This window comes from Oratosquilla oratoria, chromosome 27, assembly GCF_046742065.1.
Source record: "Oratosquilla oratoria isolate Oo_2021 chromosome 27, ASM4674206v1, whole genome shotgun sequence".
Classification (NCBI taxonomy): Eukaryota; Metazoa; Arthropoda; class Malacostraca; order Stomatopoda; family Squillidae; genus Oratosquilla; species Oratosquilla oratoria.
This window is the reverse complement of record NC_134803.1, coordinates 16529109-16556371: the sequence shown is the minus strand read 5'-3', so window position 1 is coordinate 16556371 and position 27263 is coordinate 16529109. Positions and strand designations below refer to the sequence as shown.

At 37.1% G+C, this 27263-nt stretch overlaps 1 protein-coding gene across 11 annotated transcripts in view; it reads left to right on the top strand.

The window, feature by feature from the left end:
• The window catches only part of Vps13 (vacuolar protein sorting 13C), a 1483510-nt gene that overhangs the window by 749946 nt on the left and 706301 nt on the right, over positions 1-27263 (top strand). For 10 of the 11 annotated variants that reach the window (XM_076210284.1, XM_076210280.1, XM_076210283.1 and 7 more), the window contains 2 exons: positions 4252-4354; positions 23488-23511. In XM_076210284.1, the coding sequence (XP_076066399.1) occupies positions 4252-4354; positions 23488-23511 (127 nt within the window). The remainder of the gene's footprint in view (positions 1-4251; positions 4355-23487; positions 23512-27263) is intronic. The other variant, XM_076210278.1, reaches the window with a different exon arrangement.

Genomic DNA, 27263 nt, shown 5'->3' with positions numbered 1-27263 from the left:
ATCATGGTAACCAGGAATAGAGTAGGAAGAGTTAGAGATGTACCTGTTCTAAGGGGAGAGAGTGGTGGAATATCAGATAATTTTTTGGTAGAAAGGAAGTAAGGAATAGTTTAAAGTTAATCTTTTGCAGCTGTTCCCCATTTCCAGTACTTTCATGAAGTGTGTGTAAAGTAATGCACTCCATGGTGTATACCCCCAATTTATGATGATGATATATATATATATACAGGTACTCCTCGTTTAACGACCTACTCGGTTAACGACAACTCGGAGTAACGACGGGCTTTATGACGTCGTTTAACGTAAATCTCCTGAAGTTACGACGTCGTGTACGATAATTAAGTTGGCTGAGGCAAATTTGTATGATGTTATAAATGAGCTTGTACGGTGGATATTAGCTGTGAGGTAAAGTGTTCTGAAGCTTAGGTCTACATTACCATCCTGCAAGCTGCAAAAACTACCTGGGGTACAGTGTATACCGGTAGTGGTAAATTTTTAGTTTCGACCATGGGCGCAATATAGCAATAGAAAATTAATTATTAATTTTGTAAATTATAATGTATCAACGTAATATGCAATTTTGTGAGCAGAAATAAAAAAAAAAATGCTAAAACAGATTTCGTAAGTAACGAAGTCATGTCGGACGAATGGTACACCATGTTTGTTATGATAGATGCCGATGTCGAAGAAATGAAAGGATGATAAATTAATTCGTCTAACCTAAACTAAACTAACCTAACCTGTGTTTTATAAATCATTACCTACAAATTAAATGTCATCCGGCTCGTCCTCGTTGTCGTCGTCGTGAGAGACGTTGGCAGACGACAAGATGGCGTCCCGAGCCTATGCTACCGACTTCGTTCATTAGCATATTTTCTTGTAGCAAGGTATTTTTTACTTTCATTTCTGCTCACAAAATTGCATATTACGTTGATACATTTTAATTTACAAAATTAATGATTAATTTTCTATTGCTAAATTGGGCCCATGGTCAAAACTAAAAAAATACCCCGGTATTCAATATGGAATGTCAGCATATGCGGATTTGGTCATATACGGTAATTTTAGGAACCTAACCACCGTAAATAAACAAATAAAGCTTTAATGTACTGTATAAAAGAGGGAAAATACACGAAAATAAAGATACATGTATTGCTGGACATTGTACATACAGTACATGTACGTATATGTATACACTTTCGCTTAACGACCAATTCGGTTAACGACGGCGCTCTGGTCCCAATTGTCGTCGTTAAACGAGGAGTGGTTGTATATACAGTCACTATCCGAGTTATGACGTTTGCGAGTTACGACCACCCGTACTTACGACCACATCTAGCAGATGCCTATTATGAGTTTACTGTACATGTCTGGCAGCACAGCGCGTAAGATAGTTGTGGCAACTGGCATCGCGTACGGCAGTTATGGCAGAGATGAAAAAGTTGCTATACACGTGGTTGGAAGATAATAGGCAAAGAAATGTGAGAGTGATGTTGCAAGCAGTGCAAAGTAAGGCTACAAGTTAATTTCACATGTTGAAAGAACGTGCAGGTGAAGAATATGCTTCACATGAGTTCATAGTGAGTGCTGGGTGGTTCCGTTGCTTTCGAGAGCGTTACCAGGTTCACCACGTGTTGTCGAAAGGTGAGGCTGCTAGCAGTGATGCGCCTGCAGCTAAGGCATTTGTGGAAGAGTTTGATAAATTATGGATGAAGGATATTTATGTACTTACGACCACGTCTAGCAGATGCCTATTATGAGTTTACTAATACAAATACACTATAATGAGTATTTTCTTTCTTTAACTTACCATATCATATTAACAACTAAGCAACTGAAAACAATTCTGTATACAACTGTAGGAGAGAAGCCAAACGCAGAGTATGGGATCCAATGTATTTAACGTTTAAGCCCACCAGGGCTTCTTCAGAAATAACATAGTGGACAAACATCTGACTCCTTATATAACCCGAGCTTGCGGGGAGAAACGAACATGAAACTGGTGTTTAAAAAAAAAAAAAAAAGTAGACACTGAACAACTTCACACCAGGCTTAATGACCCCTTATGGGTCGATAGCCTTAAAAAAGTCCACCATGTTATTTCGGGAGAAGCCCTGCTGGGCGCAACGTTAAATACATTGGATCCCATACTCTGCCTTTGGCTTCTCTCCTACAGTGCTGTTGCAGTCATTGCTGCTTTTACTCAATGCTGTATACAAAGACAAATGTACTGTACCTATATCTCGCACTTAGAATGGATTGAAATGGATGAGAAAAATAGATCTTAAAATTCACATATATTTAGAGTACATACAACAATTGAAGAATTAAGAAAAAATTATTAAAAGGAAACTACAATTTAAAAAACTTAAAAATGGTAAGCAAGGTTATATCTAATACATGTGTGTGTGTATGTGTGTGTATATACAGGTATAGTATATACATACAGTACCTGCATACATATATATACTGAAATACAGTACAGTATTAAAACATAAAAAAATAGAAAAAATTATAAAAATGAAACTAAAAAGCATTGATAAATAAACAGTAAACAGCTTGTGTTTAATAGTATTCAATAGAAAAAGTTACTTAAAAATGCAACAGATTGATATCATGTATCCTAGAGTAGAACCCACGTGTCAGCCATTTTGAATAGGATCCGACTTACGACCAATCTGACTTACGACTGGTTGGTCGGAACCTATCTAGGTTGTAACTCGGATAGTGGCTGTATATATATATATATATATATATATAAGGTAGTCGTCGACTTACGACCGAGTTCGGTTCCGACAGACAGGTCGTAAGTCGATCTGGACGCAAGTCGGACTTTATATATATACAGTATATATTACCCTTTAAATGTTATTTTTGTTACTGTATACATGTATATTCTATACTATATTTAGCATACTGAAATAGTCTTAGCATCTTTGAACTATGTTGTATAGTATTTTTTAAACCTTTTTTTATAATTTTATCTGATTTTCTTTGGGAAACGTAGCCTAGGCCTAAGCATACTGAATAAAACCCTATCATCTTTGACCTATGATATTTAATACTGTATTTTTTAACATTTTTATTATTCTATCATCAGACTTTCTTTAGGAAACGTATGCATACTGAATAAAATCTTATCTTTGAGCTACGTTGTTTATTATTCATTATTCTTTTTATAATTGTCGTTAGGAAACGTAGCCTAGGCCTACGCATACTGAATAAAGTCCTGTCATCTTTGACCTACAAATACTTTTTGTTGGTTAAATTAAAATCATTGTACTGTATAGTTTACATCTTATTAATTGCAAAACATTAAAAATACTAAATGCAAGGCAAAATTAGGATTTTTTTTTATTTCAAAACACATTCTTTTCGTTTACGTACTGTACCGGAAATATTGTTATCGACAACAGACTAGGCTTAAACAAAGTTTACTGTTACATTTTATTGATTGCAAAACATAAAAATACATAATGCAAGGCAAAATTAGGAAAAAAATATTTCAAAACATTCTTTTCGTTTACGTACTGTACCGAAAATATTGCAAAACAAAAATACAAAATGCTGTACCGAACATATTGTTATCGACAACAGACTAGGCATAAAAAAAATTTACTGTTACATTTTATTAATTGCAAAACATATTAAAATATAAAATCCAAGGCAAAATTGAGATCCTCTCTTTGTCTTTTAAAATTATCGACACTGTAGAATGTGATAACTGAAGTTCACGTGCTATCACATTAACTTTCTTCCCTCCTTCATAATGTTTTATCACTTTCATTTTCGTGTCAAGATCAATAAACTTTCTTTGTTTCTTGGCAGGCTTGGAAATATCGAAAGATCATTTTCTTTTAGACATCTTGATGGGGGTTTGAAGCACAAAAAATTTAAAGATATAATCCTTGTCATGAATGAAGTCAGAAATACCACATGCTCCTGAATGAGAGGGAAGCTGACGCTGCCGGTAACCTGCCAAAACTATCGTACTCGCGTCTCGCGGCGTGCAAAGTAATTGTACTGCACTGCCAGGCATAACATTGGAATTCTATTACTCTATTAAATGTTAAATATTATTGCACTATCTCGTGGTCGTAAAGTCGAGCAGTCATAAGTCGCATAGGTCGTAAGTCGACGATGACCTGTATATATATATATATATACTGTATAATATATATTTACATATATGTAATTCATCCAAAGAAAACTTTATTTATTGATATTTTTCCATTTCTTTCATATGGTAAGTTGGTACTTAGTGAGAGTGATATGCGAAGTGTGCTGCAAACAGTCCAAGATAATCTGAATGAAGGAGTTCCAGATGTTGTTAAGGAGACCACAGCAGAAACTGGTGAGTTGTTATTCACTAAAGACCATTCAGTATAGTCTCATGATGTAGGCAAGATGATGGATTGCAGTGCTATTTGTAATCTTTTTGAGCCAATGAAAAATTAATCTGCTATAGTTGTAATGTGAAAATGATACTTGAGTTAATCAAAATTGTCTGTGTTGTCCATTTATTTGAATCACTAGTTCATGAGTGCATTGTATTATTAGTTTGATAATTAAGCGTAATATGTGTTTAAGATTGAATCCTAGCTCGAATGGCGTCTTTTTCTTTGAAAATTCTTATACAGGTTAGGGCTTACTCCTCAGCTGGATACAACCTCAGGCATTTACCACAACATAATGTAACATGTATCTTTTCCAGAATATGAGGTGACTAGTCCTTGATAATGAAAGCTTTTATAATGAACAATAAATTTTGGTGTTGTTTATAATGTGCATTCTCGTTCAGAGCATTGTGTCCATTTTAAAAATGTTGATAATGAGGCAACACCATTTAGAAAAGCAGGTGGTGTGGGACATTTTTAGTTTTCCTTCTGTAATTACATTTATGTATACCCTTCACCTGGTGTTACATACTACATATTTTATTTTGAATGTTGCCATGTGAAGGATAGAGATGAGTAGGCCTAGTTAAGACTTAGGATATCAGAAGAAGGGAGATCCCTACTCATTTGGCAGATGGAGAGAGCAGATGTACAACCCAGCCCTAGAAGTCTAGTAAAATTGTACTAAATAGTAAATAGGTTTGGAATGTGGAACATGGGGTTCCTGATCTGTGAAGAGTGTATTTCATATTAGAATAATGGAAAGCAATAAAAAATGCCATAGGGTAAGTGAAATTATAACCAAGAACACAATTTAAAACTTGGTGACCAAAGGGGAAAAAGAGAGAGAGAGAGAGAATATTGGGGATTAATAGTGAACAGGAACAAGATAGTAACCACAGAAGATTCACAATTGAGCTTGCTAATTTAGAAGAACTGAAAATGAAAATAACCAAGAAACAGGCAGGTGACCAAATGGCTAAAATAGATGGTTTTGCAAAATGAACGAGATGACAAGTTCAAAGGAATCGTATGAAAGGGAATTAGAAGAGTTAAGGGTGATTATATCAATTTAAAAGAAGAGAAAAGTAACTTGGAAGATGATGTGAAACTAAGCAGTGAGAAGGTTAGTGGAAATTAAGAAAATATGTGGAGAACTTAAACAAGCACATAAAAGTGTGGTTAAACTTACAAGAGGAACAAATGCAGTTTAAAAAATTATGAGACATCAGAAATAAGGAAAGGAAGATGAGATTTACCACAGTTTTATGGTTATATTTAAAAAAATCTCTCCATATATAAATTTTATATAAATCCTTGGAAGAGAAAGATTATAAGGAAAGATTTTTTTTTAGAATACCATCATAAGATTCTTATCGTGGTATTCCTTAAAAAAAATTCTTTCCTTATATGAATCTTTCCCTTCCAAGGATTTATATAAGATTTATATAAGGAAAGAATTTTTTCAAGAATACCACCATTAGATCTAATGTTGTACTTGAGATTGACAGCAATTACTCTCCTAGATGAGAGCTCAAACTTGTATATGGCCCAATCTATAGATAATGCTGTGGATAACAATACCTAGCAGTTTTGGTGTAAACATCGAGGAAACCATTGTTATTTTTACGTGGTCAGACGATGCCGTGAGACCGTATAGTATTTTTCTATTTGTTCTATTTTGTGAAATGAATTTTACTTTCTGGTAATAATGGAAAAGAAAAATGAAACTGATGATAGGACAGCTAAATGGGAACGTGAACTAGAGGTAAGTCTTGTAGAGAGCCCAATTTATGTGATCCCGAAACGCGTCTGTACAGCGGATACCCCGAGGATTGTTCCAAGACGGAATAGAAACATATTTTCGGGGTTGCAAAGAAATGCTAATGATACGGGAAGAAGTCTGGATATTGACAGAGAAAATAGATACAGTAATGTACTAAGGAATCGGGAAATAAATGAATTGATGGAGGAAATTTAAGACTTAAAGTTAGACTACCAAGCTATGTATAAAGAACTCGCTGCACTACGAAAAAGTAATGATCAAACAATAAGAGAATTGAATGAACTATGGAATGAAATGGATAAGAAAATGAACAACTGAAAAACGAGGACAACAGCAAGAAAGAGCAGTTAGAAGTTGTGACTGGAAAGGTGGCAGAGTCTATTAAGGAAGAGGATCTCATCGAAATAAAAAATCAGTGGAAAGTAGAAAGGGAAAACCAAGAGGTATCTTTTAAAAAAATACTTAAAGAACAAATGGAAGAAAACACAAAAGAGACAGTTATTAAAATAATAAAAGAGAAACCAAGTCTAGTTAGAGACACAGTAGATAAATGAAAGTGCATTGTGGTACATGGAATAAAAGAAAAACATGATCTGCATAGATATCAAAAGGAAAAGGAGGAAAAGGAACTGGTTAAGGAAATTATCAAAGAAATTCAGGATGATGAAATTGACCTGGTAAAAGAAGTTGACGAAATCCTCAGAATAGGAAAATATGCAAAGGAGATGAAGAACTGTGAAGCAACACCATACTGGATATGATTATCAAGTACACACCAACACAATGGGTTGAGGAAAACACTAGATACAGAAATGATGAAGATCCATCAAAACTAGACCTAATATTGATATCTGAACCAGAAATTGTAAACAAAATGGAGTACAAAACACCTATTGGAAAAAGTGACCACATACTAATAGACTTTGAATTAAAAGATCATTACAATATGGACAGAAATGATAAACATAGAGAAGGAAGATTTATGTACAACAGAACGGACTTTGAAAAACTAAAGAAATTTTTCCAAGATGCAAATAGGAATGGGCTCACAAATGACAAAACAAAGATGGAAGACAAGTGGAACATGTTTAAAGAGAAGTACAATGAGGGAGTAAATAAATACATACCAATAAAAAAGCACAAGGAGAAATATATAAAATGTTGGTTCAACAAAAGATGTAGTGAGGCTAAAACAAGGAGAGATAAAGCCTGGAAAAAATGGAAGAAAAATAGAAAAACATCCAATTGGCAAACATACAAAGCACATAGAAATGAATATGTAAACATACGCAGGAAGGAAAAAAGGGAATATGAAAGGGATATTATAGATAAATGTAAGGATCTACCAAAACTGTTTTACAGATATGTAAATGACAAAACAAAGGACAAGCATGATATAGTAAAACTACGCAAAGGAGGTAAGGAATTCACTGATGATACAGAAATGGCAAATTTTATGATCAGACATTTCAAGTCTATATTTACAATCGAGAACTCTCAACACTGGGAGAATGATTAGTTAGAAAGTTCACCCAAAATGAAGGAAATAACAATAACACAGAAGGAAATAAGAGATCAAATAAAAAGCCTAGATATCAGAAAATCGCACGGTCCTGATGAAATTGCAAATTGGATATTAAAAGAATGCATGGACGAACTGATTGACAAGATACACAAGATATTGAGACATTCTGACAGGTTGATGTAAGCGGAATAGGAAACTCAAGACTAAGACTCCTGTGTTTCCTATTCCGCTTACATCATACACAAGATAATAGAGTTCTCATTAAAAGAGGGCAAAGTACCACAAGATTGGAAAAATGCAGACATAGTGCCAATACACAAAGGAGGAAACAGGGAAAGTCCTACAAACTTTAGACCAGTATCCCTCACAAGTACAATAGCCAAAATATGTGAAAAGATCACTAGAAGCAGATGGATCAAAGATTTGGAGGAAAACAATATATTAGATACAAAACAATTTGGATTTAGAAGTGGAAGATCGTGTACCACAAACCTAATATGCTTTTACTCGAGAGTGATTGATATAGTTCAAGAAAGAGATGGTTGGGCAGACTGCACCTTCCTGGATTTGCAAAAGGCTTTTGATAAGGTACCACTTGAGAAAATAGGAATTCAAGGCAGTTTGTTGGAATGGATGAATGACTTTTTAAATGGAAGAAAGACGAGAGTGGTTCTTAGAGAAAAAGACTCGAAATGGGAAGAAGTAATTAGTGGCATCCCCCAAGGCTCTGTTCTAGCTCCCTTAATGTTTGCCATATACATAAATGATATGGATGGAGTGAAATGTTACATGAACTTCTTTGCCGACAATGCTAAATTGCCCAGGAGAGTGAGAACACAAGAAGATAACAAATTGTTACAAGAGGATTTACATAGAGTATGGGAGTGGAGTCAGAAACACGAAATGAATTTCAACATCAAGAAATGTAGCATAATGGAGTTCGGTAAAGGCAAAAATAAAGTCTCAGGAAACTATATGATTGGAAATAAAGAAGTCAAAAAAGTGAAATCAGAGAGAGACCAGGGAGTAATTGTCTCAAGTGACTTGACTCCTGACAAACATGTAAACAAGATATTTGGAGAGACTTACAATTTGTTAAGATCTATGAAAGTGGCCTTCGACTACATGGATGAAGAGATGGCACCTACACTATCAAATTTAACATATGAACAAAGATTGGAGAAATTACAACTGATAACACTAGAAAAGAGAAGAGAGAGAGGCATTTTGTCGACCATCTTTAGAATTATGAAAGGAATGGAAGTTCTTGATAGGGACCTGTTAAAATGGGACAAAAGAGAAACAAGAGGACACACAAAGAAACTATAGAAAGACAGCTATAGAAGAGACCTGAAAAAGAACAGCTTCCCACACACAGTGATTGATGTCTGGAACAAATGGAACAGTGAAACAGTTAATGCCAGAAATATACACAAATTCAAAACCAAACTAGATGTAGAGAGATACAAAAACGGGTCGTAACGAGCATAGCTCCAGTCCCGTAAAATACAACTAGGTAAATACACACACCCTCTGAGAGTACAACTCAGAAAAGAGTATTCAGGTTGGAAGGAGGTGAACTGAAACCATTTCTTCATATTGTCCTTTTTCCATGAACATTTTGAAGCCCTCTCATATATGAATATGAAGTTCATTATGAAAAAATTGGAGAGTAGGAGATGGGATAGAGTAAGCATTGCTTCTTTCCTGTATACTACAATTAGGTAAATATACACAACCTGTCACTTGATAGACATAGCAGGATTGTTGGACATATGGACTGCTACAGAAGATTAAAGTGGCTTTTCACTATGGATGAAGGGATGATGAAACAAATCAATGAAACCCTAACCTATCCAAGACCATAATATGTGTCAGTGGTATGTTCCCCATACATAGTGAAGGATATTAACCACTTCAGTACGGGACTTAAATCTCGCGGGCAGCAGCCAATGCCAGCCGTATGACGTAACGAAATAATATTCGCATCATAAAATATAGTCGCCGCTTATATCGATCGTTCTCTCTTTCACTCGCGAATTTTGAAAACCACAGAGAATGGGATTCAGGGCGCATTTGGGAGAATGTAAAAACACAGGGGCGACTACAATAAATATAATCAAGACGCCGATATGGCAGCATCGCGAATCCACTTGCTCCTCATGACGCCTACGTGTGCGGCACCGTATGGAAGGGGTTAAGATAGAGAGTTTGGTTGCTTGCCTTTGTATTCTCCTTCTACCATTATGAATTGCCACCACTTTAGCCCTTTTCCAATTGAATGGCATTATGCTTTCTTCTAACGAATGGACTTTGAATCTAGTCCACACAGTTTGAGATCCTGTCATGTCATGAAGTTTTAGTCACATCCAATGATCTCGAAAGATATAAAACTTCCCTCACTTCTACTATTGTATCTACTAATGAAATCTTGCTCCCTTCACTTTCCTCCAAGAGAATTGCTCTCCTTTGTAGTCTATTACAAAATTATCAAGACTATTTTTGCATGGAGCAAAGAATGGAAAATTATTAAAAAAAAAAAAAAAAAAATCGAAAGTACCAAAATGAGCAATGTATAACTGCAAAAGACCGTCTTTAAAAATTACCTTGGGAAGTGAATACATTAAAAAAACAAATGAGAAAGATTTGGGAATATTGATAAAAGACAACTTGTCACTTGACTTGGCTATTTTTACACAAATGAAGAGTAGACTCTACACTGTATTTACCTAGTTTAAGGATATGGATGTCGATGGAGTGCATTTGAGGTGACAGCTGAGGATGAGAGGGATTGATGGGGTTAAAGGGGCTTTGTGCAAGAGGGGAATATCTGTTGAGCAAGGGAGAAGGCAGGAGATAGGGGTGAGTGGAGAATGGCTATGTATAGATGACACTAATGCAAGGAAGGGAAGGGATTAGGGTGGTCAAGTAGGGAGTGGTTATGTGTGAATCATATTTCAATGCAGTTCAAAGGGATTTCTCCCTGTCTTTATTATTTTTCGCATGATGGGAGTCGAAGAGGAGGGTCATCAGTCAGCTAAGCGGCCTTGCTATGGGTGTGCTGTGTCTTGCTGCATTGCTTCTAACCTAGGGCAGTGGGTGGGATACAAGGATGACCCATCCATGAGAAGCTAAGTTGAAAGGGAGGAAAGTGTGGTGGATGGGTGTGGGTACATGCCTTTTGACTTGGCTACCTCCTTTATAAGGAGGAAAAAGCCCTTGGTATATAGATAGATAGGTTATCACCTGACGGATACATCAGCAGATTGTGGGAGAGACCTACAGCTTGCTGCTTAAGATTAAAGTGGTTTTTCACTATATGGATGGGGTAATAAGAAACTCATTGAACCCCTAATCTGTTCAAAACTATGAGTAGAATATGCATCAGTGGTATGGTCCCCACACAGAGTGAGAAATATAAGCAAGATTGAGAAAATAATGGCAGCAAACAAATTGTCCATATGAGGAAAGACTAAAAGCACTGGATCTGCCAACATTGGAAGAGGAAGATCAAAGAGAAAGAGGTAATATGATTACAGTATTCAGGTGGCCAAAGGGGATGAACTGCAATGGCAGAAGAGCTTTCTTGGTTTCGGAAGGAAGGGCTTTATGAGGTAATGAGAACAAATTGAGAGATTAAATGTGTAAAGGATGTGAGGAAATAATTCTCCATACAGATGCATAAATAATTGTAATAGGTGATATAGCCCAAGCTGGAATAATACTTGAAATCTAAGAATGATAATTGGAAAATAAGGATATAGACCAAGTTTGAACCATGCATGAGTTTAGAGCTAGGCATGATAAATTTGAAAGTAAGAGAAAAGAACCCACAAAAGTTGCTCCATTCACTGTACTACAATTAGAGAAATACATATATACAGATGATGCAAAAAAAGTAAAGAGAAAAGTGAAAAATGAGGTGGACTCTCATGGACCCAAGAATGTAAAATGAAATTTGGAAATGGGCAATAGTTCCAAAAGAGCATCTTTTAACTATTCTAAGAGAGTAAATCCATAACAGAAGGAAAAGGGGAGAAAGATTTGGATTGCTGCAGGGGACTTTAGTGGCTTTTCACCATGTAGATGAAGAGACTAAAATAATTCATAGGTACCTCATTATATCCAAGGCTAGTATATGTATCAGTGGTGTGGTTCCTACACAATGTGAAGAACATATGCAAGATTGAGATAATATAAAAGGTAGCAACCAAACAAGTTCCCAACCTGGTAGATGATTACGAGGTCTGCCATCATTGAAAGATAGAAAAAAGGATGATATGATTACAATGTTCAGATTGTATAGATAAATGGTAGGCAAATGGAAATGTATTATAATGGTAGGATGTGAAAGGTAACATGCACTAACAAGAAAAAATGAGAAATAAAAGAAATTAAGAAATCAAAATAGTATAAGCATATAATATGGGCAGTAAGGAAGGCATACATGAAGAAATAAAAGTATTAAAGCTTGTTAATATGTACAAGGAAGTGCAAGACCAGTGGAAGAAAATTCCAATCATATCCAACATTCAGGTCAGGCCAACTTAGCTGCTTTAAACAGTGAAATGGTGAGTGGTTGTATTTCAATGATCAGCACCAAAGAGGTACAATCTCTATGTAATAGAATTGTTGCCTTGGAGAAAACTGTTGGAGGCCTTGAAGAGGAGAATCAAGTTCTTCGCTCAAAGATCGAAAACACGGAAGACAAACCACGTTTAGAACCTGGGTGGAAAAAGATGACAAACAAAACACAGAGAGTAAAAAACCCTCACCAGTCCCACTTGAATGCAAAAACTTGTTTCAAGCTCTCATGGGTTTACAAGAAGAAACGAAGAAAATGCAAGAGAAGAAGGATAGGGCAGTTGCTAGGTTCCTGCCCACAGGAAAGATTTTGGTTATAGAAGATAGCCAGGTGCATTATTTAGATAGGGCCTTCTGTGACAAAGATTGGAAGTATAGGACCCAGGTGTGTTTCTATGGGGTGTTGGTGTTGATAGTTGATGTTAGAGACAGGAGTGTATAGTCAGGGAAGGTGTGAAACCCATTGTTTGTTTGAGTGCTGGTTGGAATGACGTAGGTAAGTTAGGGAGTGAGGAATTCTTTGCACAGTTTCGGGATGCACTAGATATGATTAGGAATAAGGGAGGGGTTCCTGTTGTATGTGGAATCCTTCTGAGGCATAGAGTTGGAGGAATGTGGCATTCCAGGGCTATTGCAATGAATTTCAGATTGGCAAAATATTGTAAGGCCAATGGAGGGGTATTTGTTGACAGCTGGGGTCGCTTTTATGGTAAGAATCATCTATGTACAAAGGACGGGGTGCACTTGTCCCCCAGAGGATTTTGGCTCCTTGCTGAATTGCTTGAGTGAGAAGTAGGCATCCTACTAGTTTTTTTCAGGTAGATTACATTGGAGTCAGGGGAAGTATCAGAATATAGTTTGGGCAATAGAAACAGCTCAGGGAAGGACTGTGTAAAGAACCAACAAATCAGATGGAAGGAGGATAAACTAAAAGTTTACTAAACAAACAGCAGAACTGTAATAAATCAAATTATTTCCTTCCACAAATTGAGATAGAATGATAAGTTTTTTCACAAGGACAGGGTTGGCAGGAGTTGGGGAGTAGTACTTTTCATTAAAAATACAAAAAACTGTATTATCAACAATTCAATTAAGGAAAAGGATAGTACGGAATCTATTTGGGTGGAGATTATGGGCAAGAATAACAAACTTATTATTATTGACATCCTATATAGATCTAACCTCAGCATTGAGCTGACTGTTCCCCTGTTGTGATCATAGGAGATTTTAGTTATAGAAACATTGGGAAATTTTAGTAGATTAAGAAGTTAATTTTTTTTTAGACGTGGTGCAAGATAATTTCCTAAAACAAATATTTACTGATCCTTAGAGAGGAAAGAATATTCTGGACTTACTCTTAACTAATAATGAGCACCTAACGAGTAATGTAAAAGTGGGAGATAGTCTAGGCTCTAGTGATTAAGAAATAAGATTTAATATTATTTGGGAAGAATGAAAAAGTATGAATAACATTCAACTACCGGACTTCAGGAGAGCCAATTTTGACAAGATGAGAGCCTATTTGAGACATTTGATCACCTACAGGACTGATCCAGGGGGCCGTGACAGGGTCAGATGCATGGTCAGTCTGAACATCATTAGTACAGTCAAGGGTTGGGTCACAAAAGGTATGTACCTTGGGTCAGGTCACTTGCAGGCATGGGGTGAACAGCCAGGTCATTGATTTGGACAAAATGTATTGTAACCTAACAGATTAAATTCTAGATGCACAAAATAAATTTATTCCCCTCAAGTCAATATGGAAGAATAATAATACTACCAGATAGATGATGGACAGGCTGAAACATGAGATTGGAATGAAAAGAGGACTTTACATAAGAATAAAAAAAACTGGGAAAAACACGATATGGTAAAACTGGTTAAAAATAATACGTGCACAATGAAATGTAGCTATGAAATTAAAGTTAACAGACAAGCAAGACCCAACCCAAAGGGCTTCTTTCATCTCTACAGAACAAAAAATAAGGAAAGGATAGGCCCAATCCAAAGTGACGAAATCGTCATAATAGAATCTGAGGAAAAAATGAGTGAGATATGTAAACAAATATTTTCTCTTGGTGTTTACTAAGGAGAGGTTGGATGAAGTACCTGACTGCAATCCAATTTTCAGTGGGGATGAAGAAAGTAGACTATCTAATATCAGCATTAGTAAAGTAGAAGTAATCAAGCAGATTGAAAAACTTAAAGCTACAAAATCTCTGGGTCAAGATGAAAATTTTCCATGAGTGCTTAAAGAGTGTAAATTTGAAATCTGTGACCAGTTAACAGAAGTATTTAATAATTCAGTAGACACTGGTTTTGTGCCTATTGCTTGGAGGCAGGCAAACATTGTTGTTTTTTAAAAAAGGAAATAAATCGTTTGTATGCAACTACAGGCCAATCAGTTTGACATCAGTGATAGGTAAAATTATTGAATTAATAATACTTAATAGACTCGGAGAACACAGAAACATAATTCGATTCATGACACTCAGTTTGGTTTCTCCAAGGGTAAGTCGTGTGTGAATAATCTTCTATCCTTTTGCACTAAAGTATATAAGGCATCAGATAACAGTGATAGTTACAATGTTATTTACTTTGATTTTAGCAAAGCTTTCGACAAGGTGCCCCACCAGAGACTACTAAATAAAATCAAAGCCAAATTAGGTTAGGAGACAACACTGAGATTCTCCCCCCCCCCCCGAGGCTCAGTACTTTGATGTAGTGGGGGGGCTTCCATGTAGTAAGGACAGGCTGAGCTGTGCCAGCCAGGTGCAACCATACTGGAGAGGTCAGCCCCGAGCTACCAGACGAAAACTGAGCCAATTTTTTTTTTTTTTTTTTTTTTTTTTTTTGGGGGGGGGGGTAGTGAATAGATAGGGGATCCCTCACCCTTTTCCTTTGTGAACTCCCCTATCCCTATTCTTCATATTTGCTACCCTACTCTCCTTTTTCACCATCTTTCTCTAATACTTGTTAAGGAAGGTTCTGGTATCTTGGTGCCTCCCAAGCTACATGTCTGAACCCAGTCAAGTGGGGATGTATACCGCGAGGTCACTACTCCCTGTGAGGGCCGAAAGCTCACCGACTGGGGAATGCATGTTTGCGAGGTAGGTACTTGGCCGCCGACTTCCTTTCTCCCTATCCAGTACACATGCAGAGTGACTACGCCAGACCCATCCTAAATGGGACAAAACAAAAGAGGACAAACTTCCGGGTTGACAAAGTCTCTAACTCACTTCCGAGACCCTGCATGTGTAAATAGTTGCTTCTGGAACCTCCCAACTCTGCAGAGACTTTTCTTTTATTGCTTGAGGCATCAGGCAACTGCAGTATCTTCTTCTATGTACTGATCCTTCCTTCTCAATATATGGTGTGGCTTATGAATATATACGATCATGGCGGCTGTTGACGCTACACATTCTAAACCCCCACCACTACCTGATCCTCCTCCTAAACCCCCCCCCCCCAATCCCTCTCCTAACATTGCCACTCCAGGAGTAGGAGCTCCTAAAAAACCTGAAGATAACCTGCCATGTACTGTACCAAATGGAGACGAGAGAATTCTTTATATTAATTCTCTCCCCTCAGACTTGAATTGTTCCAAATTTTTGGAGATGTTTGGAAAGTTCGGAAAAATTAAAGCTATAAAGTATTGTGAAACTAGAAATTTTGAATCTTGGAGAATATGGATAGAATTTGCTTCTCATAAGGATGCTGTTAATGCTTTTAAGCATACATCTTCGGAGAGCTTAAAATGCAATTTAATTCAAAAAGTTCCTCACAATATTAATGTGGACGTATTTTATCCAGATAGAGTTAATGAGGAAACAACAGAAAGAAGTGCTGAGAGGACACCTCTACCTGCCAGGTGGCTAATTGTTTCAACAAATTCAGAATTTTGTAATAGCTTCCATTTCAAAAAACATTTGAGATCAATGGTAGGAACAATTAATAACTCTGATATTACCAGATTCAGAAAGAACAGATTTTTGGTTTCTACAAGGTTTTATAGACAAGGGCACATGATTTCTAAAGTTAAAAACACAGATATAATAAAAGAGGTCAAACCACACTATAATTTTAGTTATGCCAAGGGAGTAGTTTTCAGTCAAGATTTATATGACCTGTCTGATGAGGAACTACTTGAAATGTGTGATGATAAAATTTGGAAATTTTTCAAGGTACCAAAGTCAAAAATGATTATTTTTACATTTAAAAATGATCAAATTCCAGAATATATATACATTGACAGAAAGATTTCATGTCAGAACTTTTAAGCATAGACCACTACAATGCTTCAAGTGTTTTGGCTATGGTCACTCATCAAAGGTATGCACAAAAGATCAGCTATGTGCAACCTGTTCATTACAAAAACATGAAGATGATTGTTCTAATCCTACATTATGTATAAATTGTAAGGGAAATCATAGTGCTAGATATAAAGAATGTGTCATTTAAAAAGGAAAAAGCAGCTATAGAGAAAGCTCAAGCAGAACATCTAAGCATTGGCCAGGCAAAAAGACTTCTGTTCAGTAGACCTCAATATAGTGATGTTCTAAAAAATGGAAATTCAATTAAGAATCAATCTATAAAATCCAATCCCAATCCAAAACTTCAGCCTTCCCCCTCTGAGCTTGAAGTGCATTCAACTTCTCAGACTTCATCTCGGAAAGCTTCTTCATCCCCTGTCCAGGGGACTCCAAAGGCCTCTCAGAAGGCCTCTCAGGCAGCTATACTGCCTGATCTGGGTAATTCCCAGAATGACACCTTGATCAAAACCCCTCTCCAGGGAACTAATCAGGCCTTACTAAAGACCTCCCAGGCAGCTTTACCGCCTGATTCGGGTAATTCCCAGAAGCACCCCTTGATCAAAACCCCTCTTCAGGGAACTTCTCAGGCCTCACTAAAGACCTCCCAGTCAGCTTTGCTGCCTGATCTGGGTAATTCCCAGAGCCCCTTGTCCAAAACCCCTCTCCAGGGAACTTCTCAGGCCTCACGAAAGACCTTTCAGACAGCTTTACCACCTGATCTGGATAACTCCCAGAATGACACCTTGATCAAAGCAACTCGTACAGCTCAGGTGCAAGATGTGGAGATGGAGCCTCAAAGACAAAAGAGACCCCGTATTCCCTCACCATCAACTAAATCTTCACATCATGGTAGGACACCAAAGAAAGGAAATAGCAGAACTCTCGAGAACCTGTCATATTCCTCTACAAAATATAAACCGAATCTTCCCAAAACAAACCATTCCATATCTGGAAAACCAAATAAAAAACCATCCAATAACAAATAATGGCCCTATGTCAATGGAACATGCAAGGTTTCCATTCAAATAGAGAACAGATCCGGGTTCTTTTTAAAGAACATAATTTAGCCGCCATTTGTCTACAAGAAACTAAACTGGGCAATGTTATACCCAACTGTGGACACAACTTTACATTCTGCAAATCTCCACCTCCTGTAAGTGAACGTGCTCATGGTGGCACAAGTATTATTTTGACCAAGTCATTACCACAAAAAGCTGTACAATTAAACACGATATTACAAGCTTGTGCAACACAAATCTTCATTAATAAATGGATCACTTTGTGCTCCCTATATTTAGAACCTGACTTAGAATCTCGATTAGTGGACAGAGATGGTAATCCAAGGCAATTAGAAGTTAACGATTTACAATCACTTTTAAACCAACTACCTCAACCTTTCATTTTAATGGGGGATTTTAATGTAAAGCATACATTATGGGGAGAAAATAGATGCGACCATCGTGGACTTTTAATTGAAGAACTACTAGACTATAATGATGTAGTTTTAATGAACGATGGTTCCCCCCACAAGGTTTGATGTAGTCCACAACTCCAATTCTGCAATTGATCTTACAATATGCTCATCATCTTTAAGACTAGATTATCAGTGGTCAGTGGATGATAATCCCTATGGAAGTGACCACTTTCCCATACATCTTATGTATGTCCAAAATATACCCTCCCCATGTTTGCCCAAATGGAAGACAAAGGAAGCAAATTGGCAACACTATGAAAGATCCACCAAAGTCACTCGTAAAGCTAATGATTTCCCTAATCCTTCAGCTGCATACGAATATCTAACTAGTATAATGACTGGAGGAGCTATGCTATCAATTCCCAAAACAACAGGGAAACCTCGACGTCCACTGATACCATGGTGGAATAGTAATTGTGCCTTGAGCAGAAAAATTACTAGAGCCTGTTACAAACGTTATCGAAGACATCCAATCCTGATAAACAGGTTGATATACAAGAGAAACCTTGCTAAACAAAAGCAAATTTTCAAAGAAGCAAGGAGAGAGACGTTCATAAGATACATATCAGAATGAAAGTATAATTCCCCACTTATTTTAGTTTGGGACAGAATACACAAACTATCAGGGAAATTTTCCCCCTCTCCCTTGTCCATTCTAAAAATCAACTCAGTTGTTATATCAGATACAAGAGAAGTGGCAGAGGCATTTGCACAGCACTACTCAAATATCTCAAGTGCCAGTCACTACTCCCCTGAATTCCACAGTATAAGGAACACAACAGTAGTTACTCCGCCTGCTTGCACTAATGCTGAGGCATATAACACTCCATTTAACATCATCGAATTTGAACATGCCTTATCTTTATCTTCACCAACAGCACCTGGAGAAGATGATATCACATATGCAATGATTTCCCATCTACCTCGGGAGTCTAAAAAATTCTTTATTGATGTTTTTAATGAATTTTGGTGTTCAGGAGCCTCTTATAAGTTGTGGAAAAACTCTATTATAGTTCCATTTTTGAAACCTGGAAAAGGCCCTAGTGATCCCAAAAGCTACAGGCCTATAGCTCTTACCAGCTGTATTTTTAAGATCTATGAACGAATGGTGAATATTCGTTTGGTGTGGCTCCTAGAATCAAAGAATTTATTATCAGAGAGGCAATATGGCTTCCGCAAAAACAGAAGTACTTTGGATCCCCTATTATATCATACATCAAAGAAGAAAATTCAGTTTAGCCAATAAACCACTAACAAGTATTTTAGGAATGGATGCCCCTGTAGGAAAGGTTTGCAAATTTTTAAAAGAGACAAATTTATTTTATATTTAATTATATAGTTTATGTTTGTTGTGAATGATTAGGATATACTTCTGTTTATTGTAGATGAGTAGAGAAGTAAACCTTACTTGTTATGAAATAGATTCAGTTTTGGAAGTACAGTAGGTAGAAACAACTTTGCCAACCGTGTAGTGAATGAATGGAATAAACTTCCTGCACAGGTAGTGCAATGTAGTTCAGTTCGAAGCTTTAAGAATCATTTAGATAAATACCTAAGTAAGATGCTGTAATGATTATAATTTATTTTATATTATTTGTTTTTGTTTTGTTATCTTTTGTCTGTCTGATTTTCATTTATTATTAGTTATATGTCAATTTCCACAGCGACACTGCTTCTGACCCAGGGCGGTGGGCAGGGTGCAGGGATGACCCATCATCCAGGAGGTGCTCAGATGAGAGGAAGGGTGGGAGGGGTGTGGGGTGTATTTAGGGATGAAATGGGTGGGAGTGTTTTTATGCCTTTCCCTTTTTGGCTACCTCCCTTGGAAGGGGGAAAAAGCCTTGGTATATGTATGTATATGTCAATTTATTATTATTTACTATTTACCTGTTTGTTTATTATTTAACTATACCTATGCATTTATATATGTATTTTATTTGTTATTTACATTATTATAGTTTTTATTTATTGTTTTATTATTAATATGATTTTTTTTCGCATCCGACCTAGATATGGACCAAAAGGTCTCCTGTCGGCATGCTCCGCCTTTGTAATCCTTTGTAAAATAGCATCTACATATTTTAAATATAATAACTTTTATGATTTTATAACTAAAATAGATTGTATATTAGTATTTTAATGTATAGATAACTGGTTGACATATATGCGCTGAATGGCCTTTGGCTCTGGCGCGTGGCAAATAGCCACAAATTTCATAAATCCAATCCAATCCAACACTGAGATTCTGCAGGACAATCTTAACAAATTGTACACATAATTGGTGAAATGGCAAATGAACTTCAGTATCTCAAAGTACAATGTGTTAAACATAGTGCTACACAACCCTGAAAATAGATATAGCTTAGATAACACATTTTTAGAGAAAACTGAGTGCAAAAGAGACTTGGGAGCTCTAGTGAGTCCTCACCTTAAATCCAGGAAACAGTGCATTAGTTCAAGGAATAAAGCAAACAGAGCATTAGGTTTCATTCCTAGGACAGTTACGAATAAAAGTGCAGAGGTAATTAGCAAAATCTGTCTAGCATTAGTTACACCCATCCTTGACAGTTTTGGTCTCTGTCTTATAGAATGAACATCAATTCACTAGAATCAATGCAGAGGAGAATGACCAAAATGATACATGGGCTCAGAAATTTACCTTACGAAGAGAGACTTAGGCACCTTAACATACTCTTTAGAAAGACCCAGAGTGTGGGGTGATCTAATAGAGGTGTTTAAGTGGATCAAGGGTGACACAAACAAGGTCATCATATTAAGACAACAGGGCAGGACTCGCAGTAATGGATTTAAACTGGACAAATTTAGATTTAAGAAAGAAATAGGAGAGAATTGGTTTACTAATAGGGTGGTCAATGAGTGGAACAGACTTAGTAACCATGTAGTGAGCACAGAAACTATCAGTTGTTTTAAGAAACGGACAACTTTATGGATGGGGATGACAGGTGGTAATAGACATGGAACTGCCTAGTGTAGGCCTCATGGTCTCTTGCAGACTCCTTCATTCTTATGTTCTTGTGAATAACACATGTAATTCAGCAGGGTTAAACAAATTTAGGAAAAGGGATGCAGCAGTAAAAGAAAACAAGGAAATTAGTGGAAGCTGAAAAAAAGCAGGAGAATACTGAGGTCTATTAGAGATTGAAAGATCAGAAGATGAGGAAGTTGATCCTATAGAAAATATGTATAAATAAATAAATAAATGAATAAATAGATATCCAGAAGAAAAAGGGGGTGGGAAGAATTAAAGATATTAGAAATAACCAAATATAGACAAACTAATATCAGAAAAATTAAAGATAAATGGGTATCTAAAGGAAAAACAATTATTACATGATTGAGGACATGATGAAAAAAAATTGTCTGATTCATCTCAGACTGGGATGAAAGATATAAGAAAAATAGAATACAAAGGATGACAATGAAGAATATCTCAAACCTAAATGATGACTCTTATGAGGAAAGACTGAGAAAACTTGGACTTTGCACATCAGAAGAGAAGTGATATGATAATGATATTTAGATAAGAAAAACATATTGAATAAATGGACAGCATGTGCTGGTGTAGGACAAAAGATCAACAGGACATCTGTCACTGTTTGGCATGTTGTATTTGATTTGGCCATGATTTGATCAGTTCTATCAATCCAATTGCCAGTGTGCTATATGCCTTAAATTGGGAGATTTTCTTTCTTACACTGGATATGAAATAAAGGTGAAATGCAGAATAAAATTAATATATATATAAAATCAACTTGTACAAGTATGGAGGGTTTTGAACGAGGGCACAAGTGTGAATGTGTATTGGCACAACCCACAACCCTCCTTTTTATATGTGGAGCTATAAGTGTCAATGGCAGGTGCCATTTAACCACATCTTTAGGCCTGGTCTATATTTCTATTTACCTGGCTTCACACAACCCTTCCACTTTATTTTTGTGTGAAGAAAATTTACAATTTATTGCTATCTGCATCATGTCAAGAAATTATCATGATTTGAGATGGCCATACTTTCCTGTGCCATCATTGTTTTGGTGCCCTTTGACCTCTGTATCAAACTATTCCATTTGTGTTCTCCGCTGTACTTTGCAGCAAAAATCCTGTAACTAGTCATTTATCATAAGTTACTCATTATTATAATCCTATATCTCATTAGCTTAAGATAACCTAGTAGTGGTTGAATTCAACATCACTATGCAAAGGGCATAGTGATGTTGAATTCAACCACAATATAACTCTTGCTAGGATGCGTGGGCGTATTAAATAACACACCTTGCACAAACTACAGTGCTACACCTGCACATCTTTTTGTCATATTGTGACACATCATGGAAAATGACAAGGTCATAATAGATAGTTGAAAAAAGCAAGATTATTTAAGAGATGTTAGAATGTATAGATTTTCACAAAGAAGTATTCTAGAGTAAGACACAAAGTTGATGGGTTAATAGGAGAGTGTGACATGCTATTTAGAATAATTTCATTCAATAACATAAATGAATTTAAGGCAAAATTTGAGAAGTTGAGGCAAAGAGATGGGACCCCATGAACCTACTATACTAAGACTAGGAAAATACAATGTGGAGTCCACTCTTCATTTATGTAAGAATAGCCAGCATTAGACAGAACAAGAAGTATTATGAAGTAAGACACAAGGTTGATGGTTGATAGGAGTTATAGTGTGACATGGAATTTAGAATAATTTCATACCATTTGATGGGACCAACAATGAGTACATGCAAAACAGACAAAAAAGAAGAATCTAATCTCCCATCTTCAGAACCTGTCAACACCTTCACCTTCTTTTAAAGTTGCATCCCAGAGGGCTTGTCATTTGATCTTCAGGTTATGCCCCAGAATTCTTTCAACCTCTACTTTCCTCAACCTTTTCACACAAGGGCTGACAACTGGTGACATCTTCCCTCGTACCTCTACTGTTAGATAGTGAATGAAATAGTCACACACTAATATAACACAGATATTAGTCCAACATTTCTTCCCATGGACATCTATGGGAGGGCCAAGGGATCGTTACCAGCCATTGTAGGGCTGCTGGTTTCTATTCAGTGAAACATGAAGTGATGTGAGAGTCCTCCACGTAACAATCCCTTCATACTAATTCATTGACATGTTAAACCTTCATACCCAACTATTTGCTGTGTATGAGCTTAACATATGATATACTAATTCTTGCTTTTTTTTTCTCCTTTTTCTTGTTCACTTCACAGCATCTTTATGGCCTTTTATTGTTATGGCTTTGAATGCAATGATCCATCTGATAATTTTCATGGTTTATGAAAACTATGGAGCTTACAAAGACATTTATGCCTTCTATAATATATTTTGTATTCAAAACTTATGATTAATTAAATCCATGCTTTATTTGATAGCTGTGGAGAGGACACCTGTGAAAGGTTTGTCAAAGCACAGTTAATGGTTGAGCCCTTTACTTTCACTTAGTTGGTAATTGAGTTTTTCTTTTGTTGTGTGGCCTTGACTGTCCCTTTCATTGTTATAATTTCCCTGGTTGACCTTGCAGTTGTAATGGTTGTTCCAGTTGCCCATGTAAGTTTGGTTTGGTAGTGACTGATCTTTTCATTTATTTATTTATTTTCTTATGGTCTAGAATGATATGTGAATTGCTATAGACTTTTGATAGTCCTTAAATTGGTATGGCCATAGTTGCCTTTTGTTGATGAATTTATTTTAGGTTGATGTATGTTGTCTTTCAAATATGAAACGTGATCCTATTTGTCCTGCAGGGCATGGTTAGTTTCTTTTGATGTACTAGCTCTGGTTGTTACATTTATTAATTTTGGTTGCTGTTACTGTTAATATGTGTTAAATGTATTTAGTTACTTATTTGTATATCGTGCAGAAACATTTGCTGAGTAATGATGACCTTTATTTGGTATACATTCTAGGATTCTGCTTTTCCACACCTTGAACTTTTCCTCCTGATGTTTAGTTTGTTATCTCCACTTTTCTGGTGAATATATCCATTGAACCTGCTTTTACCAGATGATGATTAACTAGCCAACTGTCCATACAGTAGTAGTAGTAGTAATAGTCATTGTAACATTTTCTTCTCTTTCTTAAATTTAAACTTGACCAAATCATTATCAGGATGGTGAAAAGCTTTTGGTTCTAGACTTTAGTTATATTTTGTCAATCCTGCTTAGTCATAATGAGATACAATGATGCTTTCATCTGAAAGGTTGTATAGAAATTGTTCATTGCTAACCCATTATATCCTAATCATCTTCATCTTAGCAGACAATTGGTTACTTAGATGGAGGTGATTTACATTTCAAAAAATCATAATTCAATGCCTCAGAAACTGCCCTAACCCTGTCAAATTGCGAGACCCCAGTGTATACTGAAATGCATCATTCTTATCATGGAAGTTCATTAATCAGTCACTGGGTGCAAATGCCACAGCAGCACATAACTCTGTTGACCCTTTGTCTTCTGTGCTCAGGGTCCTTATCCACCCAGGTCATTTCCCACCCTGAACAACTTCCAGCATGCTCAATCAACCTGTCCCAACCATGAGTTCTGTGGCTGGCCCCCCAGGTCTCCTCCAGTCATGGTTGATCTCAACTGAGATCACCCCATGAATAGAGTCAACCTCAGGGAGGCAGAACATATGCCCATATAGTTGGAGTTAGAATCTTGATATCTGGCAAGTAACAGTTCCTATGTCAGCCTCACAGAGCAGTTGCTGGTTAGACACATTTTTGTATTAGAGATACCCCATGATTTTGTGGAGTGACTTGGCACAAAAAGCATTCAGTTGCTGCCTCATCTCCAGTGTCCATGTCTCACTACCATACATTAAGACAGATATAATTAGAATATTGAAATTGCAGACTTTAGTCCTACTCAGATACCTACAACACCAAATACTCTCACTGAGAGGATTCATAGTACCATGGGCCAGTGCAAGGCAACAACATTCCTCTCCAGCTGAATTTCCAATGCTACAGATCTCACTACCAAGGCTTATAAAATTTTCTCAGACCATGTCTGCGCTGTACACCTACACAGATTCAACTGTGCAGTCCAACAAGCCACCAAATGCCTGGATCTTGGTCTCAATCCAGGAGATCTTGAGACCCAGTGGCCCAGACTCCTCATGAAATGCTTCGAGAACCTCTATCAGGACTTCAAGAATCTCTCCCAAGGATGGGTACTTCATCCACAAATTCAAAGTGAAAGACTGAAATTCCTGACTGATGCCCCATGGCCCATTATCCAGTCCATATGAGTGTTGAAAATTGTGGGGGTAAGGACACAATCCTGCATGACCCCTGAGGAGACTGAGAAGTTTGATATCTTCTTTTCATACTCTTAGTATCTGATTATAGCCCTAAGATAAGATCTATAATACTTGCAGGAATCCCATGTAGTCTCAGGAGTTTCCATAGTGTCTCTCAGTGTATTGAATACCTTCATAAGTTCATTGTAAGCTGCTAGCAACCAACATTGAAACCCACATTGGTATTCCATAAGGACGGATAGCACCAGAATCCAATCTGTGGTAGACTTCTTGGGCATGAACCCAAACTGCAGTTTCTGAGTCTTCACCAGGTGGTCCAGACAGTGTGACAGCAGAAGATGGGTGAATACCTTGTCCGGCATGTTGAGCAGTATAACTCCACATTGACTATTGCAATCATGCTGATCCCCTTTCCCTTTCCAGATAGGGGTGACCAAGCTCCTTTCCCAGTCAAGAGGAATGGTATCAGACTGCCAGATAACAGTAACTACAGAATGCAACCTGCAGGTCATACCCTTGCACCCAGCTCTGAGCAGCTGCTTGCTAATTCCACAAACCACCAGTGCCCTCCCACCTCTCAAACAAGGCACTGCCTTCCTCACCTTGAGCAGTAGGGGGGGCTCACAGATGAGTAGGTTGAGCACCAGAGGCTGTGCATCCACAGCAGGAAGCTGCCCTACAGGGGGCTCTGCCATGTACATCTGTTCAAAGTACTTGGGCCATTGAGCACTACACCCTGCTGTATCTATCATGACATTTCCATCTGCTGCCCGGATCAAGGAAAACTGAGGAGTAGACTTGGAGCAGAGCTTCTTCAGAACCCACTAGGCTAGGTTTCCCTCATGGAGGCTTGTATCTTGCAATACAGAGACCTGCAATACAGAGACCTGTGCCAACCACAGTCCTCAGGTAGTGTGATGGAATGGCTCTCCTCTATTAGGTATAGCATATATTCTCCATATACCCTTCCAAGGGTATTTTCCAATGCATTGCTTAGCAGCAGTAAGGGTCTCATGTGTGAAAGTATCTGAGAATTCTGCAGGATCCTTCAGTAAGCCTAGCACTTCAAACCAATTTGAGGTTACTGCTGCATACTAGTTGGTTGTCTCTCCATCCCGAAGCTTCAAAAGTTCAGGCCTTGGTGGCCACCCCCTTGATTCTCCATGACTTTAAGCATATGCTCAGGGCACCAAGTCATGGGAACAAATTAAGAAAGACCACATGTGTCATGACCAGACGTGTTGTTTTTGATTTGCTGTATCTAACCTGGTCACAATTCGATCAGTTCTATCTCAGTTGCCAGCATGATTTATGCCTTTAGTTAGGAGATTTTCTTTCTTACACTGGATATAAAATAAAGGCGAAATACAAAATATAAATACTTTAGTTACATAATATAAAATATGTACAGAAGACTTATGAGATATGAGGGGTTGGAACAAGGGCAGGAATGTCAGAGTGAATGAAAGGCTAGTGGACAAGCTCCAAGCCAGTGCTTGTTCGCTGAGATCAAGGAAACACCTATGTTTGTACTTACGGAGAAGTTGTGGTTTTCGAGTGACTGCTATGGTGTAAAAGTATCCAGTTTGATAAAGTGTATTAACATATAGAATGGAGGAAGGAAAAGGAGAAAAAAGGAATAATGAACAGGGCAGAGTCAAATCGCCACTAGGAGTGATGCCAAAGAGGACTTGTTTAAACGACACCCCAAAATCAACTCAAAGGTGGGAAAAAATGTCTTTTCAGGGTTTCAAAGAGAAAGAGGTCTAATAGGTGAAGATTAAGATATAGAAAGAGAAACTAGGTATAACAGTGTACTAAGAAATTGAGACATTAATAACTTGATGGAGGACCTAATAGATCGAAGAATTGATTATAGAGCAA